General features: G+C 40.7%; 2 protein-coding genes across 9 annotated transcripts in view; both read left to right on the top strand.

Annotated features, from left to right (window-relative positions):
* The window catches only part of dennd5b (DENN/MADD domain containing 5B), a 31,481-nt gene extending 16,229 nt beyond the window's left edge, over positions 1-15,252 (top strand). For 2 of the 8 annotated variants that reach the window (XM_057324070.1, XM_057324065.1), the window contains 18 exons: positions 1,760-2,335; positions 2,476-2,707; positions 5,930-6,080; positions 6,498-6,588; positions 8,101-8,232; positions 8,394-8,546; positions 8,892-8,970; positions 9,076-9,157; positions 9,393-9,521; positions 9,705-9,826; positions 10,178-10,323; positions 10,853-10,894; positions 11,707-11,825; positions 11,917-12,095; positions 12,388-12,470; positions 12,553-12,679; positions 13,158-13,332; positions 13,442-15,252. In XM_057324070.1, the coding sequence (XP_057180053.1) occupies positions 1,760-2,335; positions 2,476-2,707; positions 5,930-6,080; positions 6,498-6,588; positions 8,101-8,232; positions 8,394-8,546; positions 8,892-8,970; positions 9,076-9,157; positions 9,393-9,521; positions 9,705-9,826; positions 10,178-10,323; positions 10,853-10,894; positions 11,707-11,825; positions 11,917-12,095; positions 12,388-12,470; positions 12,553-12,679; positions 13,158-13,332; positions 13,442-13,625 (2,802 nt within the window). In that variant the 3' untranslated portion in view covers positions 13,626-15,252. Of the gene's footprint in view, positions 1-1,759; positions 2,336-2,475; positions 2,708-5,929; positions 6,081-6,494; positions 6,589-8,100; positions 8,233-8,393; positions 8,547-8,891; positions 8,971-9,075; positions 9,158-9,392; positions 9,522-9,704; positions 9,827-10,177; positions 10,324-10,852; positions 10,895-11,706; positions 11,826-11,916; positions 12,096-12,387; positions 12,471-12,552; positions 12,680-13,157; positions 13,333-13,441 lie in introns of all 8 variants that reach the window. The other 6 variants (XM_057324068.1, XM_057324064.1, XM_057324072.1 and 3 more) reach the window with 3 other exon arrangements.
* A 1,047-nt stretch (positions 15,253-16,299) lies between these two features.
* Positions 16,300-18,318, top strand: part of sinhcaf (SIN3-HDAC complex associated factor) — a 9,310-nt gene continuing 7,291 nt past the window's right edge. The window contains exon 1 of the mRNA XM_057324768.1: positions 16,300-16,447. The gene's annotated coding sequence lies outside the window, so the exon portion shown is untranslated. The remainder of the gene's footprint in view (positions 16,448-18,318) is intronic.

Raw genomic sequence — 18,318 nt, 5'->3', positions numbered from 1 at the left:
GGGGTTTGGTGTGTTGGTTGGTGACATTTAACTTTCTATCCTTTGTTCCTTTGTGTCACACTGTATCTGAATTCTTAGTAGGGGAGAATTATTCACGGTTTATCTAGATGCTCAAAATCTCTAGCGAAGTTTTTCAGATCCTCGTCCCCAAATCCCATTCTCTCTCTGACTCTAGATGCAGATTCCCTGTTTTGTATTCTCTTTGAAGTCATGCTGACCCAGAAAAAAATGTGTGATGACAAAAGAGAAACGGGAGACTTGAGATTATTTTGGGACAGCAACTTCAAGCTTTCGGGTTTGTTTGCTATATTGCAAGCGTTATAAAAGTGTATGTGGATATATTTATGAATGCTTTTGTGTATGTGTTTTGGGATGTGTATTGTATATTATTTTTATTTTTAATATAATTTTTGTTTTAATTGAATTTAAATAAATACAGTAAGCTTGTGACCTCTTAGTCTTTCAAAAAGAGCAGGCTTTTGGCATTATTTGCAGTCTTTTCTCTGTTAAGCTTCGAAACCACCTAAGGTTCAATTTCTGTGTCCTTGTATCTGTAAAAGCAATTTTAGGAAAAGTCACACTGACATTTACTGACATTATTCTAGTACTTGTTCATTGCCTGTGTCCTTAAGGGCACGGAGATCTGATCACAAATGATATTAGTATTCAACGATAGTCATAGTCTGGTTTGGGTGTATATACTACTCCGACATAAATGTGTTTGCATGCATCATCGCACACATTCAAGTCACAAATCGGACCAATTTTTTAGACTTCTGTTGCTTTACAAATGTTTTTTTGTATCAGTTCTGTCCCTGTTATCGATTGGAGATCACAGATACACCAGATATTTAAAGGCGGAATGATAACTGAAAATTTATGTTACATGCTGCATCAGCACGAAGTCATTAATTTGTGATTTTATTTACTTTTTTAACGATGTCCTGACTATAAGACTTGTCCGGTTTTTCTAACGTCGGGGCATGTTTTAGCAGCTTTGCACAAAAATATAAGCTAGGTCAAACATCACCCACATATACACACACTGGCCTAAGTGCCCTATGACAGGCTGTCAGCATTGAGGCCTGGCAGAATGGACAGTTCTGCTTCTCGCTTGACTGATTTATTTTTACAGCAAAAAGGTCGGACGTACGCGCACCGCACATACTCACCGCACACACACTTAGTCACTCGAGGGCATTTTGACTGCACGAGCAGTGAGCACTGCATGTGACTATAGTCTCACACACACAGAGTTATAATGCATTGATTTAACCCAGTTCCAAATATTGGCTTTACTTATTAGGTCAGTTCAACTAATTGTTTGTTTTTGTGACACTGGGTTAGAGCGTGTTTGTCACTGTAATTTTTCAGAATGCACTTGTGTCTGTTTTGGACGTGTGCTCTTTTTGGCACATTACAATGGATTTGGCAGCGTAGGGTTAAGATCATTATGTTGGATTAGGTTTTTGAACAGAGATCGAGATTGTACGCCTTACAAACCGAAATACATCAGCATACAGACACAACAACACGTTTCCATTATGCTGGCCATTACCATAATTATTGTGTATTATACTTGCAAATGGGCTCTGCAAGTTGAACTATAATTAAGCAAAAAGCTTAAACGAGCAGCCTGGTGACACGTTTAAAAGCATGTTGTAGAGCCAAACTTGAGTTAATAAAATTGTGAAGACTTAACTGGGGGGATTTGAGGCATAATGTTAATACGCACGCTCTCGTTCCCTGCTCTCCACAGGCAAACCTTTGCTTCGTCGATATTGATAACCACTGCATCGAGCTGCCCGAAGATTTCCCGCAGTTCCCCAACAAGACCGAGTTCATACAGGAGCTGAGTGAGGTGTTGCTTAGTTTCGGACTGTCTCCAGATGGAGGCAACACCTCTCCTGCTCCTCCTGCTACCACACAGACCTCCACACTAGAAACGGAGCTGAAGAGCACGTCCCTGAGCGAGCTCGATGATGACAGGAGGAACGGAAACCTCGGAGGTGAAGCTCTGGATGTCTTGGAGCTTCTTCAAGGCAACCCAACGCTGGAGCGTCTGCAAGCTCTGGCCAAGAGGACTGGGGTGAAAGTGGCCCGTTTGGAAGCGTTGGTTGCGGGGCAGAAGGCCATAGGAGAGGAGGGTGTGGGAGGGAGATCTCCCGCAGAGGAAGAGGAGCTGCGGAATGCAAAATTGAACGTGCAGCTGAGGGAGGTGTTTGCCGCACGCTTTGCAACAATGTTTGCGGACTATGAGTCGTTTGTGATCCAGAACTCTCCAGATCTAGAGTCCTGGCTGACCAACAGAGAGCAGATGCATAACTTTGACAAGGTGTCTGGCTTTCACCACATTCAAATAGAATAATGATTGTTGCAATGCACTCTGGGATTGCCTTAACTGTGAAATATACATGTGATGCTTTCTTAGAAATTAGACAAAGACTGAAGTTTGATCATTTCATTTTTCTGTAGGCCTCCTTCCTGTCAGACCAGCCTGAACCGTACTTGCCCTTTCTGTCCCATTTCATCGAAACGCAAATGTTTGCCACCTTCATCGACAATAAGATCATCTCTCAGTGGGAAGAGAAAGAGACCCTTCTACGAGTGTTTGACGGACGCATTGAGAAGGCCCGTCTTTACAATGTTCGGGCCCCGAGCCTGCGATCCTCTATCTACCAGAAATGCACTTTCCTCAAAGAGTCTGGTAAGAAACCTGTAGCATGACTAGATTGAGATCACATTGGCTATAAATGGGTATCATATGGGTTGAGATACACTATAGGATGAGATATTCACTGTGGGATGAGATATTCACTGTTGATTGAGGTTTACTATAGTTTGAGATGTTCACCATAGATTGTGATTAACTATAGGTTGGATGTTCTCTATAGATTTAGATTTACTATAGGTTGAGATTCACTATACAGTAGACGCAGTGGCGATCGGTGCCTAATCTTCAGGGCCAGCAGTAATTCAAAGCGCGTCATGTGTGTGCTGCCACGTCATATCAAAATACGTGTTCGGCGCATCATGTGAACCTATGTGCATCACGCATCATGTCAAAATACGTGCCTGCTGCAGACACGTCGAAAGGGTTTATGATAAGAGACGCTCACGTTTGCAAGATACTCCCTTAGTCTCATGTGTAATCCGAGTTAAGTGTTAACGCAGTGTCTTCTGAACGCGAGTGTCTCTTTTATCATAAACCCTTTCGACGCGTATGCAGCAGGCCCGTATTTTGACATGATGCGTGATGCACATAGGTTCACGTGAAGCGCTGAACACGTATTTTGACATGACGTGGCACACACATGACGCGCTGAACACATTTTGAATTACTGCTGGCCCTGAAGATTAGGCTATAGATGATATTAACTATAGGCTGAGGAATTCACTGTAGGTTGGGATGTTCACTATAGATTAAGATTCACTGTAGGTTCAGACTATATTGACTATAATGATATTCACTAGGTTGAGATTTATATTTACTATAGGTTGGTGTTCACTATAGAATTAGATTTAATATAGGTTGAGATTCACTATACAGTAGATGAGATTTACTATACACTGCGTTCCAAATTATTATGCAATTGATATCTTTCTCTGGTTTTCCTAATTTGTCGATGCAAATGACAGTCAGTATAATTTTCAAGTAATCAACAGTTAGGGTACATTTGGAATTTTATTGAACAAACCTCCCACTGACAACAGTATTTATTTAAAAAATGAAAAACTCAAAATGCACTGTTCCAAATTATTATGCACAACAGAGTTTGAAAACATTTCATAGGTTGTAAAAAACTGAAAATGGTCATTTGTTGAATTTGCAGCATTAGGAGGCCATATTTACTGAAATCAAAAGCTATTTCAATCAAAAACATCCTAACAGGGCAAGTTACATGTTAACATAGGACCCCTTCTTTGATATCACCTTCATAATTCTTGCATCCATTGAACTTGTGAGTTTTTGGATAGTTTCTGATTGAATTTCTTTGCAGGATGTCAGAATAGCCTCCCAGAGCTGCTGTTTTGATGCTAACTGCCTCCCACCATCATAGATCTTTCGCTTGAGGATGCTCCAAAGGTTCTCAATAGGGTTGAGGTCAGGGGAGGATGGTGGCCACACCATGAGTTTCTCTCCTTTTATGCCCATAGCAGCCAATGACACAGAGGTATTCTTTGCAGCATGAGATGGTGCATTGTCATGCATGAAGATGATTTTGCTACGGAAGGCATGGTTCTTCTTTTTGTACCATGGAAGAAAGTGCTCAGTCAGAAACTCTACATACCTTGCAGAGTTCATTTTCACACCTTCAGGGACCCTAAAGGGGCCCACCAGCTGTCTCCCCATGATTCCAGCCCAAAACATGACTCCGCCACCTCCTTGCTGACGTCGGGACATGGTGGCCATCCACTACTCCATCCATCTGGACCATCCAGGGTTGCACGGCACTCATCAGTAAACAAGACTGTTTGAAAATTAGTCTTCATGTATGTGTGGGCCCACTGCAACCGTTTCTGCTTGTGAGCATTGGTTAGGGGTGGCCGAATAGTAGGTTTATGCACAACTGCAAGCATCTGGAGGATCCTACACCTTGAGGTTTTCGGGACTCCCGAGGCACCAGCAGCTTCAAATACCTGTTTGCTGCTTTGCAATGGCATTTTTGCAGCTGCTCTCTTAATCCGATGAATTTGTCTGGAAGAAACCTTCCTCATTCTGCCTTTATCTGCACGAACCCTTCTGTGCTCTGAATCAGCCACAAATCTCTTCACAGTACGATGATCTCGCTTAAGTTTTCGTGAAATATCTAATGTTTTCATACCTTGTCCAAGACATTGCACTATTTGACGCTTTTCGGCAGCAGACAGATCCTTTTTCTTTCCCATATTGCTTGAAACCTGTGGCCTGCTTAATAATGTGGAACGTCCTTCTTAAGTAGTTTTCCTTTAATTGGGCTCACCTGGCAAACTACTTATCACAGGTGTCTGAGATTGATTTCAGTGATCCAAAGAGCACTGAGACACAATACCATCCATAAGTTTAATTGAACAATATAAAATTAAATGTTTACGACACTTAAATCCAATTTGCATAATAATTTGGAACGCAGTGTAGGAAGACAATCGCTGTATATTGAGATTTATTATAGATTAGAGTAACTATAGGTTGATGTATTCACTAAAGGTTAAGGTATTCACTATAGATTGAGGTATTGACTATATATTGAGAGATTCACTTGTAGCTGATGTTGTTTTTTATTTGACTATACTGCCTTGCTGAGCTTTTTTCTGTCCCCTTCTCTACAGAATGCCTTTTATCGTTCCCATTCTGAAATGATGGTTATTCCCCCAGTCGTAGCTCTGTCCTTACAAATTGTGCTTTTCTATTTTAATGAGGCCTATAGAAAAAGAATAGCTGCTGCATATGTGGCCCGATGATTAGAGAGCATGACAGCTCAAGAGCTAGGGTAAGGGTCCGTGGAGCCGTATGAAGAAAGAGAAGGAGCGTAAGTGTGTGATGAGAGGTTTAAATACGAGGAGATGAGGACAGAATGAAAGAACTGAAGAGCGTGTTCTCGAGTGAGTCATATAAATGAATCGCTTTTTTTGAAAGACTGCCAAATAATGACGAGAAAAGAACTGGAGGCTGGCGCCATGCTGTGCCATCTTGGGGAGCCTCTCTCTGTGTATCCGCTGTATGTTGTGTGAGCATCTCGGTTTTCTAAGCCCTCAGTACCATTGTTAGGTCAATAACCTCTTGTCAAAATAAAGGTTGCTGCTGTTCTGGGTTGAAAAAAAGTGCTCCTGTAGCGGCACGCCATCAACAAGATGCCTTACGAAACATGTCCGGCGTCAAAATAATACTGTGTATCGAAAATGGTTATGTCGCCTATTAAAAGTGTGTAAACTTTAGCTTTTTTTACAGCCCAGGCTATAGAGCAACGACTAAAGAAGATCGACCACACTGCTATCCACCCTCACCTGCTTAATATGAAGATCGGACAAGGAAAATACCAACAGGGCTTTTTCCCCAAACTGCAGGCGGATGTGCTCGCATCAGGGCCCACCAGCAACAAGTGAGTCCCTTGTTTTTTAATCAAAACAATCTTTTTAATGATACCTATTTGCACAAAGTATGACGGCCCGTTAATATGTTCAGAAAAAAATGAAAATGACCTTCACACTTTGCAAACAGCTTACTTTTCTACTTGCTTCTCCGCCTTTTGTTAAAGTAATTTGTCTATTATAAAATGACTATTTAAATCAAAGTAATCACTTTGTAATGACTTAAAAGGGGTAGTTTAGGGTTACATACTTAAATTCATCCAAACTCATTAAATGTTTAATGAAAGCTTTATAAGTTTAAGTCTGTGTCGCAGTAGGAAAACACTTTTATCCAGTGTGACTTTGGAGAGCATTTAACATTTTGTCTGAGAGAATTGAACATTTTGTATCCAAGTGTATGACTTGAATCGAAAACATTTCTTCAGCAGGTGGTCCAGTCGCACATGCTCAACTCAGCGCAGAGTGGACCGACACAGACCACAGAATGAACATTTTGTCCTAGACAATGACCTCAAAGAGGTGAATCATTATTTAATTCCCCTTGTCTGTTTATCTTATCATCCTGTTTTGTTTTTAATTTCGTTTGGATTTTATTTTTTCCATAATTCCACTCTTCTTGAGTCTGTGTCTTTCATACTGTTTTTTATACTGTTTGCTTGCAGAAGTTCTCGTTGTCAAAACGTTGGTAAAAAAGCCGCTTCTGCTTGATTGACAGAAAGAATAAAAACAGTGATTATGATGTAGTTGTGACATCATTAATAGCAAATCGTTATAAATCTAAGTGCTGATTTCTGATGCCTGAATCGCATGCGTCAGTCTCAAGAGCTGCCAAGCGATTTTCCTAAAATTTGACTTGTAAATGAATCTGCTGAATCACATTCTGTGCAAACACCTCTTAGGCTTTTGTTTCTTTTTCCTGATTCATGTTTCTCCATTGTTTCGAGCTTGGATTTCTTTTAAAGCATGTTTTATGTTTTGTCTAACTGGGTCGCATTCATGTGCACGCTGCCTCTTTCCTTTTCTTTCCTTTCTTCATCTTTTGTGTGTTTGTCTGGATGCTGTGGGGTGTACCACCTCACGGCAGGTGGAGGGGTGTTTGCTCCTGCAGAACTCTATGGCTTTCTGGGAATGGGATAAGGCACCACCCCCTCCTGTTAAACCGCCCAAAAAATCCTTCTCGGCCTGCTGTCTGGTATGTGGAGGCCTGTCGACTCGAAACATTTCTAATATGCCCGTAACAAACTCCTCCCCGAGCTCCAAATTCCTTGAAGCTCCTCTGTCAGACACCGTGACCTTTTGATCTCTTCTGCACTCAGCCCTTCCCGACTCCTCCCACACGCTCTCGTAAACCAGTTTCTGTAGTAAACTCTTACCAGACTATCACAAACCCCATAACAAAGACTACAGTCCCTGTCCCTGTCAACCTCTTTGCTGTGTGATTGGATTTTATTTCCTCTTGTACCCGTAGGCAGCTGTTTCCCTGTAAATAAAACTCTCTGAAGCTTTAAAAAGCACATTTTGTGAGCTTCTGCAGCATTTTATTATCCTTTAAAAAATATAGTTCACTTCAGGATATGTCAGTGTTCAGTGTTACGTCTTGCACCAATAATACCAGTTTTTTCACCCTTTCTGGAACTAAGAAAGATGCTGTTTTTACTACTGTACCTTTAAGACATCTATATGATTGGATAACCTCTATGTGGAACAAGTATTTACATGCCTGCAAAAAGTGAACTCAGTGGTGGTCAAACTTTGTGTATTTGCAGGTTTGAATCACTCCACATATTAATTTTTAATTTGGTTAGTAGACCTAAGAGAAATTTGTAAATGTCTTGTCATTGTGATGTCAATATGATGACTATTTTGTAATAGTTTCACTGTTTTAAAAAGATTTTAATATGGACTTTTCCAATGATACTATACCGTCTTCAATGCAAAGGGAGTGGCGAATTGATTCTGGGAAATACAGAGAGTGTGTTTAGACTTCTTTCAAGTTTTTGGTCTCATACGTGTGTGTCCTGACCTCTGTAGAAGTACATGCAGGAGGCCCGTAACCTGGGGAAGAACCTGAGACAACCCAAACTATCCGACCTCTCCCCTGCGGTCATCGCTCAGACCAACTGGAAGTTTGTGGAGGGCTTACTGAAAGAATGCAAGATGAAGGTCAGCATAAGTTTAATTGGGATACAAACACATAAATCTAAATACTGGGGTTAATTGTTGGTACGGCTCGCTCGTCTCATGAATTAAAGAGACTTTAGAGGGAATTAAGTTAAGTATGTCCAACGTGACTGGATTTTAATTGTTTATCGATGGGTTTCCAGACCAAGCGCATGCTGGTGGAGAAGATGGGGAGAGAGGCTGTTGAACTGGGTCATGGAGAAGCAAACATCACAGGCCTGGAGGAAAACACGCTCATAGCCAGTCTATGTGACCTACTGGAGAGAATATGGAGTCATGGTCTGCAGGTCAAACAGGTGCGTTTCAACACTCCCCTTTGGTCAACCACAGTGTTAGCCATTTATACATATACTGTATATTATATATATGTAAAATATGTAATTTATTCACCCTTAAAACCTGCATAGGACTCTTTCTTCTGAGGAACACAAACGAAGATATTTTGAGAAATGTCTTGGTGGTTTTGTGTCTTACAATTGAAGTCAGTGTGGGTCCAGTGTTTGGTTACCAACGTTCTTGAAAATATCTTCTTTTGTGTTCTGCAGAAGAAAGTCATATAGGTTTGGAATTTTCATTTTTGGGTATGTTGGCCCTAATAAAAATCAAAACTCAAATATATTTGCTGTCATATTTCTTTATAGGGGAAGTCTGCATTGTGGTCTCATTTATTGCACTACCAGGCGAGAGAAGAGAAGAACGAACTTCAGACGGAGTCTCCAGGTAAATATTTCTCTCTCTCTCTCTCTCTCTCTCTCTCTCTCTATCTAAGCAGTGCCTCAACAAAACATTTAAAACTAAATCTCTTGTGTCCCCCTTGCTCTGCAGTGCCTAATGTGCAGGAAAAACGCAAGCCGGAGTCCAGCATCGGCCTTCCTGCGTTACGCGTATCAGTCATACAGGATATGAGGTAAGTTTGCTGCCTGAGGACAATTCAATGGCGTAAACAGTTGCGCACAAACAGGCGGTTTGACTGTATAATAAGTTATCTGGGTAATTTATAAATGATGCCGATGTTCTAGTGGTTAACAAAAGCATATCAATGTTACATCCACAATGTTTTTGTGCTTGTGGCCTTGCAGCCCACATACGGTCCATCACACGGTTTTGCTCTCTCTCTCTCTTTCTCGCTCGCTCCAACTCAGACACATTCAGAGCATGGGGGAAATTAAAACCGATGTAGGTCGAGCACGTGCATGGATCCGTCTGTCTCTGGAGAAGAAACTACTTTCCCAGCATCTGAAACAGCTGCTGTCTAACCAGACTTTAACCAAGTACTTAAAACACATCCACCCACTTCCAATCTACACGCATGCATAAACACACACCTGCAGACCCAGATACACATATATACAAACAAAAAGATGCTTGCATGTTCTGAATCATGCAAAAAAGTACACAAATACTGATTTGATGGTTAGTATGCACCTGTTAACAAGTTTGCGACGCTCCCACAGGAAGCTGTATAAACGTTACGCCTTCTTGCGTTGCGAAGAGGAGAAAGAGCAGTTTCTGTTTCATCTCTTGAGCCTGAACGCTGTGGACTACTTCTGTTTTACCTGCGTCTTCACCACTATAAGTATGTTCCTGAAAAAGACACACACACAGCTGTCTCTATCCACCATATACAGCTTTTGTGTATGACATACTCCTTTAATTTTAGGTTTAATTGATGGGCTGAGGTACAGTGAATTAATATTCGTTTTTGCATTTTATTTAAATATAGTTTCAATCAATCTTAACATTGTTGGTGATTTTACAGTTTTGCTAGATTTCCTTTTGTAAATTCACCTTGTGCCTTTAACAACTTGCCTTCTTGCCAAACCTCACCCTCTGAAGTATAAGAGCCAACTTGATGTCAGCAAACCCAAACATATATAACATGATTTTTGGTGCTATTACTTCATAAAAGACATCTTTTCCCCCCAAGTGATTCCATACCGGGCTGTCATCATTCCCATCAAGAAGCTTAGCAACGCCATGACAACGTCGAACCCCTGGCTGTGCGTATCTGGCGAGCTGGGTGACTCCGGCGTCCGGCAAATCACGAAGAACGTTCTGGAAATGACGTTTGATGTGAGTCCTGTGACATGCGCAACCTGTCCTGCTCTGTGTTCACAGCTGAAACCGACACAGCAGATTTATTTTTGACTGTTGCACACATTTTATCTTCCTGTGGGACTGAAACATTTCATATTTCCTGCTGTTCTCAGAAATGATCACACTTCTTTTCGACCATCTTCTAAATAGCAATGCACTTTCTTATGGTAATTAGATAGATTTAGCCATATACAGTAAATTATTATGCATAAATATGTTTTTTGCATTGTGACAATGACTTTTTGCTTCCATATTCCTTTTTTGATCAAGAATCCAGTCATTTACATATTTCATGTAATTGCAATCCTAAAAAAATTTCCCCCAAAAAATTGTTAGATTCTCATTACTGTAATACAATACAAATACTACCATAAACAAACTTGCATTTATATTACAGTAATGATGAGATTTTGTGGGAGTTGATCCTTGAGGGGAGCCAATCACTGCCATTTGTCTTGCTGTCAATCACCAATCATGTTCTAACTCATTCTGTGTCCTCTCACAGTCTGCCTTTAGGCCTCACACGCACTTCTCCATCGCCTTCAAGGTTAGGCGCACATCCCTCCATTTTATCCTTCATTCTCTCTCCAAACATCTTATCCTCCATTTTTCTGCTCCTCCGTTCAGAGACATCGCCTCTTTTGTCTTCTTTGGGTTCCTCTTTAGCTTTCAATCTTGTAATATGACTGACATGCACATTTGGGGAAAACACAATTTTTTATTTAAATATAATTTACTTTTTTTTTAATTGTAGAGTAATAACTATACAGGCTTACCAAACAACCCCTTCCAGTCTTATGTTTAAATAAACATTGGCCCGGTTTCACAGACACGGCTTGGCTTAAGCCAGCACTATGCCTTAGTTGAATTGAGATATTTGTCGCTTTTATAAAAATACCTAAGAAGAATATATTACTGGTGTGCATCTCGACAAAACAATGGCACTGATATGTTTTAAGATATTTCGTGGCAAGTTATATTGAGTTAAGACAAGGTCACACATTCATTTTAGTCTGGGACTAGCCTAAAGACGTGTCTGTGAAACCGAGCCATTAAGAACTACCTTCAAGTATTCTGATTGGCTACCACAAATGGTGGCGTGGCCATTTTTTGGTTTTCTTTCAGCAGATTTGACATCACGAGATTAAGCATAAATGTCCAACAAATCTTCCCTGAATGTGTTTTAAAGCCCTGAGTCTTAGTTTGTTTAAATGTTCGGTCTTAACCGTTTATATGGCATACTGCACACTATTTTTCCTCTTTCCAAACGCAGCTCACATGGGGTTATTGATCTCTTACGGACAGTCACTCAATGTTTCTGACATTTCTCTCTATCTGTGTTGCATGTTTGTCTTACAGTGTCAGAATCTCGGAAAGCTGACAACAGTGCAGCTGGGTCACGATAACTCGGGCTTGCTCGCCAAGTGGTTGGTGGATTGTGTCATGGTTCGCAACGAGATTAGCGGACACACATACAAGTACGACCCACTCTTACCTCTTGAATCCCATCCTTCATTCTCTCTCCCTCCGTTTATGGTTTTCAAGTTATTGACTTCGTACCACTTCCAGGTTCCCTTGCGGTAGGTGGCTGGGCAAGGGAGTTGATGATGGCAGTCTCGAGCGGGTTCTGATTGGTGAATTGGTTGTCCCATGCAACGATGACGATGGGGGACGAACTCCGCCCCTTCAGCGCTCGCCGTCACAGATTCGACGAATCAGCATCACGTCTCTTACTGCCCGTGGCAACAGTGAGTTTTGATTAAGGTTCTTATACACTTCAGGTTTTTCAAGGGATAAGTCACCCAATAATGGAAAATTTGTCATCATTTATTTACCCTCATGTCATTTCAAACCTGTATACGAAGATATTTGAGAAGAGTGGCAGTGGTTTTGTGTCCATAGAGTGGAAGTCAATAGGGCCCCAATGTTGCAGGCAGTTTGCTAGGTTTATAAACTGAGCTACATTCACTTTAAACATGTAATTGAAGAATTCCGTTTGTGTTTTATACTATTTCTCACTAAACATCCGTCTTACTCTAGAACCAACAACAGTTCAAATACAGGAATCTATTGGTGAAGCAGTAAACAACATTATAAAGCATTTCCACAAACCAGAGAAAGAGGTGAGGATGACATAAAATATATCAATATTGTCTCAACATGATTTCTGTCATTTTTTAACACTCCATCCATCTTTTGTTTCAGAGGGGCAGTTTGACGGTCCTTATGTGTGGAGAAGGTGGTCTTGTTTGGGCGCTGGAGCAATTCTTTTATCATGGATTCCGTACGGCTCGACTCTTTCAGAAAAACGTCTTCCTGTGGGACTTCTATGGTAAGCTCATCCTGAATTTGTGATCGTTGTTGGGTAAACTTAGTTCAAATGTGTGGGTAGACTGATTTCTGTCCAAGTTCATTTATTAGTTTATTTATTCTGTTGGCAATACTGTGTTTGTCCCAGTGGCCTGAAAAAAATCACAATACTGTCTTAATAGTATTTTACATGATTAAGCTCAATATTATTATAGCTCATGTGATGTTGTTTCAAGCAGAACATCTTGGGCGGTCCTGATATTGAATTATCCAAAGACTTATTAGGAAATAAATCCCTATCTTAGTTCAGGACACAGTGGCCAACTGAGGATTTTTTATGTGCTTTGGGTCCCTCTAATGGAGACATTATACATAACGCAATAGCAATTCCATTTAATGTTATTATTGTTACATAGTGTTCAAAAAACAGAAAACGTTCATATGACTGGGAGTTTTTTTTGTTTAGTAAAGACTGTATCTCATGAATGTATTTCATACAGAAAGGGCAGTGGCGTTCATGGTGAATGCAGATTATATTGGAGACATACAGGAGACACCCGAGCCTCTTAGTCTGACCTGTGAATCTTTGTGTCGCTACGTCAATGCCATTAACAACATGCCACGCAGCATCGGCAAGGATGGAAAGTTCCAGCTGCTAGTTTGCCTTGGAGCAAGGTAAGATGACAAGCTAACACAAATGTACCCTTAAAAGTAAATGAACATTTTATCATGTGAATTGGAGATCAAAATATTCCCAAGTTCATGTATATTTCACTCTGTACAGAGACCGATTGCTGCCGCAGTGGCTCCCTCTACTGGCTGAATGCCCCGTCATCACACGCATGTATGAAGAGAACGCATTACTGAGAGAAAAGCTCACGGTCAGCTCTCTTGTCGCAGTCCTGCAGACGCTCCATGACTTCCACATCACACTGGAGACCTCCCTTACCAAAGGCTTTGAACTTTAACTTGCTGAGGTTAAATTCAGCTCCATGTTCATCTCTGCTCCTCTTCTGCCACCTTCTGCGCCAAAGCGGCCCCAAAAATGACTGCGTGTAGTGTCTGGGGGAAGGACTGAGGTCTTATTGACACTTTCTTATCTGACCATCTCCCACGTCCCGAAAGAAACTCTGAACTTCATAAAAGTGTTTTGTAGCAGTATTGGGAGTTTCATGAAAGCAGTGTTGAGAAGAATTCCTGAATTTGTGTGGATTTTGCGTTCATGTCTGTGGTCTTTCTCACGATCCCCTGGTCTGCGAGCGTGTGCGAAGACGTAGAGTCGCGCTGTCTAGTGCTTCTGCTTCATCTCGTGCCATCTTTAGACCACGCTGCGGGAAGCGTGTTTTTGTCAAAAAGCATTTGTGAGCAGTTTAACTGCTGAAGTAACGATTACTGACAGATTAGGTCCTAAATGTTCAATAATGGTTTTATTAGAATTCAAAAGGCAAGCGTACTTCATAAACTCAGATGTCAAGTGTAAAATGACTTGAATTTTAATCTGTAAATTGAATTTAAACTGATAAACAAATGGCTGGGTGTTAATATTTAGGGAAGATTGTCACAACAGCGCAATGAATAGTCAAATCCTGAGTGTCAGTTTGAAACATTCTCAAATGAAGTTTCAGGATATATGGACAAGTATTGTGTGTGTGCGTGCGCGTACGTGCGTGCGTGTGTGTGTGAAGATATGTTTATTTTGCCAATGAGTATTAACTTCATAAATATTTTTATTTAGAAAAACACTGGAAGTCAACACAGAGCAATAAGACGCCTAATTTTAACCCTGTTTGTCGCCATCCTTATTGTTGAATCGAGTACACTTAAAGAGAAATAAGCATTGAAATATGAAAAATATAAGTCCTACTACATACCCCTAATTGAAGGTCTGTGAAATGTATTGTATTACGTTGTACATCTCTGTGTAATTATTGCATGTCTCTTTAAAACCATCTGTGGTATAAATAACCCTGTTTATGTTCTTTTGATGCACCTGTTAAAACCTAGAGAAATTAGACGTAAGACTTTAAGTTGTTACAGGTTATGTAGCGGTTTTCATTGTTCTGTAATGTTACTTGAGTTTTGCTTTTAACATGACTCTTAGCATTTGATCCTAAGAGCTGTATGTGCGTGCCACTAGCACGTATTCAACCTGTGTATTTTATTTCTTTTATAATGTATTTATTTCTTGACACATACTTGCGTTACACTGGTTGATTGATGGATTATTAACATCATTTTGGGTTGAGTTATGCAGTAATCTGACACTGGAACATTGATTTATTTTAGTAAAATGACAGTCTGTTGTGTCCACAAAAATGGGTTCATAGGGAATCCTCTAAATGGAGAAATCGGGAAGCCACGTTTTGTTTCTGGTGCTGATGCATGCTATGTTTTAGATCTTAAAGAAGCATTCTTCTCGTTCTTTACGTCCTGTTCAAGAATCATTCCATTCTGTTGAACCTTTTTTCTGTATGAGAGCTTTTTCCTCTCATCAATCATATTGTCAAAGCTCCCTGTGTGTAAAGTGGGTTTCTCCATCAGTTCTGTTGTTTATATTTATGAAGCAACTAAAATTAAAATTGCTCAGTACATCTATACTTTTGTCATCTCTGTCTGAACGCTTTGCTGTGAGCAGCATTGTGCGGACACTTTCTGATAATTTATGAAGGCATGCTCAAGTAAGCATGTGTGGTATTCCAGAACGGAAAAGTCTGGACTGAATTCTGCTATGAAGAGGTCTTCATGGAAAGTTATTTTTGGTTTAGGGACATGATAAAGGCATCTATGACACACATTTTACACTTACCTCACATGTCAAAAACACATCTAGTGTCATAAATATAAAAGTGTCTAAAAATAAACCTGGGGTTTCATAGTCGTGACATCATGGGACAATACAGCTGTACAGTTGCCCCTGCTGAAAAAAAAACGATACAAAATGTAATGGTTTTTATTACAAATAGGAACCATCAGCTGTTTAATATTAAAACCATTGTTAATTCATTCCCTTTGTGTAATGTGTTTTACGCTTACTCCAGTAGAATTTTATGGGGTTCTCTTGGTTCCCATTGGCCAGACAACACCAAACAATACAACCCCAAAGAGACCATTTTAGTTTCTATTAAAATCAATACAAATCCCATTATAACTATTAAACCCATTAGAATTTCAATCTATTGTAATATTATATGCTCGCAAACGGAACTGACCAAAGGCCTAAATTTAATCGATCGAGTCTCTAAAATCGCTCGTTTAAACCTATAATATATTCTTTAAAGGGTCAACAAGAAGTCTAAAATGATTTTGATAGTGAAGTATTTTAGTGAGCACATTAAACAACATGCAGTCGACATGTGCTCATGGCTGACAGACACGGAGCAGCAAGAAGGATGGGCTCTGCTCGCCTCGACATCTGCTCTCCTCCCTCCGCCCTTTTAGTAGTACAGCGTAGCTCCGCCCACTAGGATCGCAGTGCACGGAATTGAAACGACTGCTGCCCCGGCAACCGGACCCGCCCACGTTTCCCGCGTAATATTCTATTCCTTATATGGGCAATAGAATGCAGACGCAGTGTAACGTCAGCCGCACATGCAAATGAGGTTGATTGAAGAAATTCAGAAAATGGTGGCTGGATGTCGGCGCATGCGTAAACATTTTACTATACTCAGACAGAAAGTGAGACAGTAGAGTGGCGTGCCTGGTAGTGGCGCATTGTTAAATGACTAACATTTGTAACGACTATAACTCTTGGATTTCGTCGTGTGATTGACTTTAACCGCTGCAAGTCAAGGTAAGAATATGGCCTTTATTTTAAAGCAATTTAACAATTTGTAACCATTGCAAAAGATGTCATATTCGCTTTTCGAAGGGCCGCCTTTAAGAAGTTATGTGACAATGCGATGCCAGGGTGAAAGCTGTCGTATTCATCACAAACGGAGCCTAAAGATCGCGTTGAGGCTTGCTTAAATTGTTTTGACAATTTTGATACAGTGTAAAAACGTGCCATAAGTTCAGTGTTTACACCGAAAGCGCATACAGAGCATCTTATTTTAGGGAGCGTGCATCTTTCAGGGTAGTTAAGTATGGGATATAGCAAGCGTTGAATTCACAGAACCCGGACTGTTGAACCTATTATTTTTATAATAAGCTTCAACAAAAAATCACCCCAACTGGGTGTTTTGTAGAAAACTGCATTTTGTTTTTAAGATAACAAATAGGCACATATAACAGAATGTGATGCGTATTCAAATAGTGAAATAGCTACGAAAAGTATGATAGTGGACATGCATTCGCAAATGCACAGTTGGTGTACAAAATAAACAAAATTTGCCCCTTTTAAACGTTTTTTACTTGCGATACTTAACTCGTTTGACTGCGTGTGGTCTCGCTCGCTCATCTGTTGGTGGGTGTGCTTCAAAACAAACCCACATTTCACAAGCCCGACAACGTTCCCAAACTTCTGAAGAAATCGCGCACGCAGTTATAACGACATTAAATAAACATTGAGCGCACTGTTACTGCTTCAGTAACGTTGCTGTTAAACCCTCATCTCGTGTGAGACGGAGGCGGTGTCACTGACGCATTTAAATGTAACGTTAGAGCTAAAGGTGGAATTTTTTTTTCTTTTTCTGACGGGTGTATTAAAATTTAAAGTGTCCTGATAATAACAAAAAGGACAAATGCGTGTTTAATCGCGCTCAAAGCTCTTGACCGAAGTTGTTGCACGGACCGCATGTGTTTACAGTCTCGAGCGCAAAGCATGGAGTCGCTCGAGCCACTGACGCAGAGTCGCGCGGAAAACAAAGAGCAACGGACAAGCAATTCGACTACATTCAAACTTTCATCTTCACTTGGTGTTATTTAACCATCGCTGGCTTTATATAAATGCATTAATGTAGTTCTCAAAAAGGACAAAAGTAGTTTCTTAGTTCGGCTGCAGTGAAAACATGCTGAACGTGTCTGTTTAAAGATGCCGTGTGGCGAGCCATGCTTCCGCGCGAGCTGGTGGGCGGTGAGAACGGAGAGACGCACACCATTTCGCTGCAGTGTGGTCGGACGTTTAAACACCATATAAAACACAGTTTGCTTATCTATTCGATGTTTTACGGATAACTGTAGCTGGCACTATTAGTTTGAATGTTTTAGATCGCAGATTCCGCAATGGCATCGCATTACTTTTTTGCCCCCGTTTCTGCCCTTCCTCTGAAACGCGTTGCCATGTTTGAATTGCGTCAGAGGCGGCGGAATTATACAAGCGCCAGTTCAACGGTGTTCCTGTGAAACCGTACCGCGCATCCTAAAATGAGAATAAGTATTGGCCTGTGATCGTTTTGAAAAAGAAAACTTGCAGCGCGATAAATTAATATTTAAAGACTGCGGTGTATAGATGCATCCTATGTAATGACCTAGTTATAACAAACTGTATTAATGTAACGCCTCGAGACAACATTCACATCTGTCACCGATCTCTGTCAATGCGCGAGGCCACGGGTGTCCGGCATCCGGCTCCATCAGCACCGAGGTTATAAAAGACACTCAGTCCATTCAGCTCTTGTCCCACTAATCCGAAGATTGATAACCAACACTCTCTCTCTCTCTCTCTCTCTCTCTCTCTCTCTCTCTCTCTCTCTCTCTCTCTCTCTCTCTCTCTCTCTCTCTCTT

Source organism: Triplophysa rosa, linkage group LG24 (genome assembly GCF_024868665.1).
Source record: "Triplophysa rosa linkage group LG24, Trosa_1v2, whole genome shotgun sequence".
NCBI classification, from domain to species: Eukaryota; Metazoa; Chordata; class Actinopteri; order Cypriniformes; family Nemacheilidae; genus Triplophysa; species Triplophysa rosa.
This window is presented reverse-complemented; position numbering and strand designations above follow the sequence as displayed.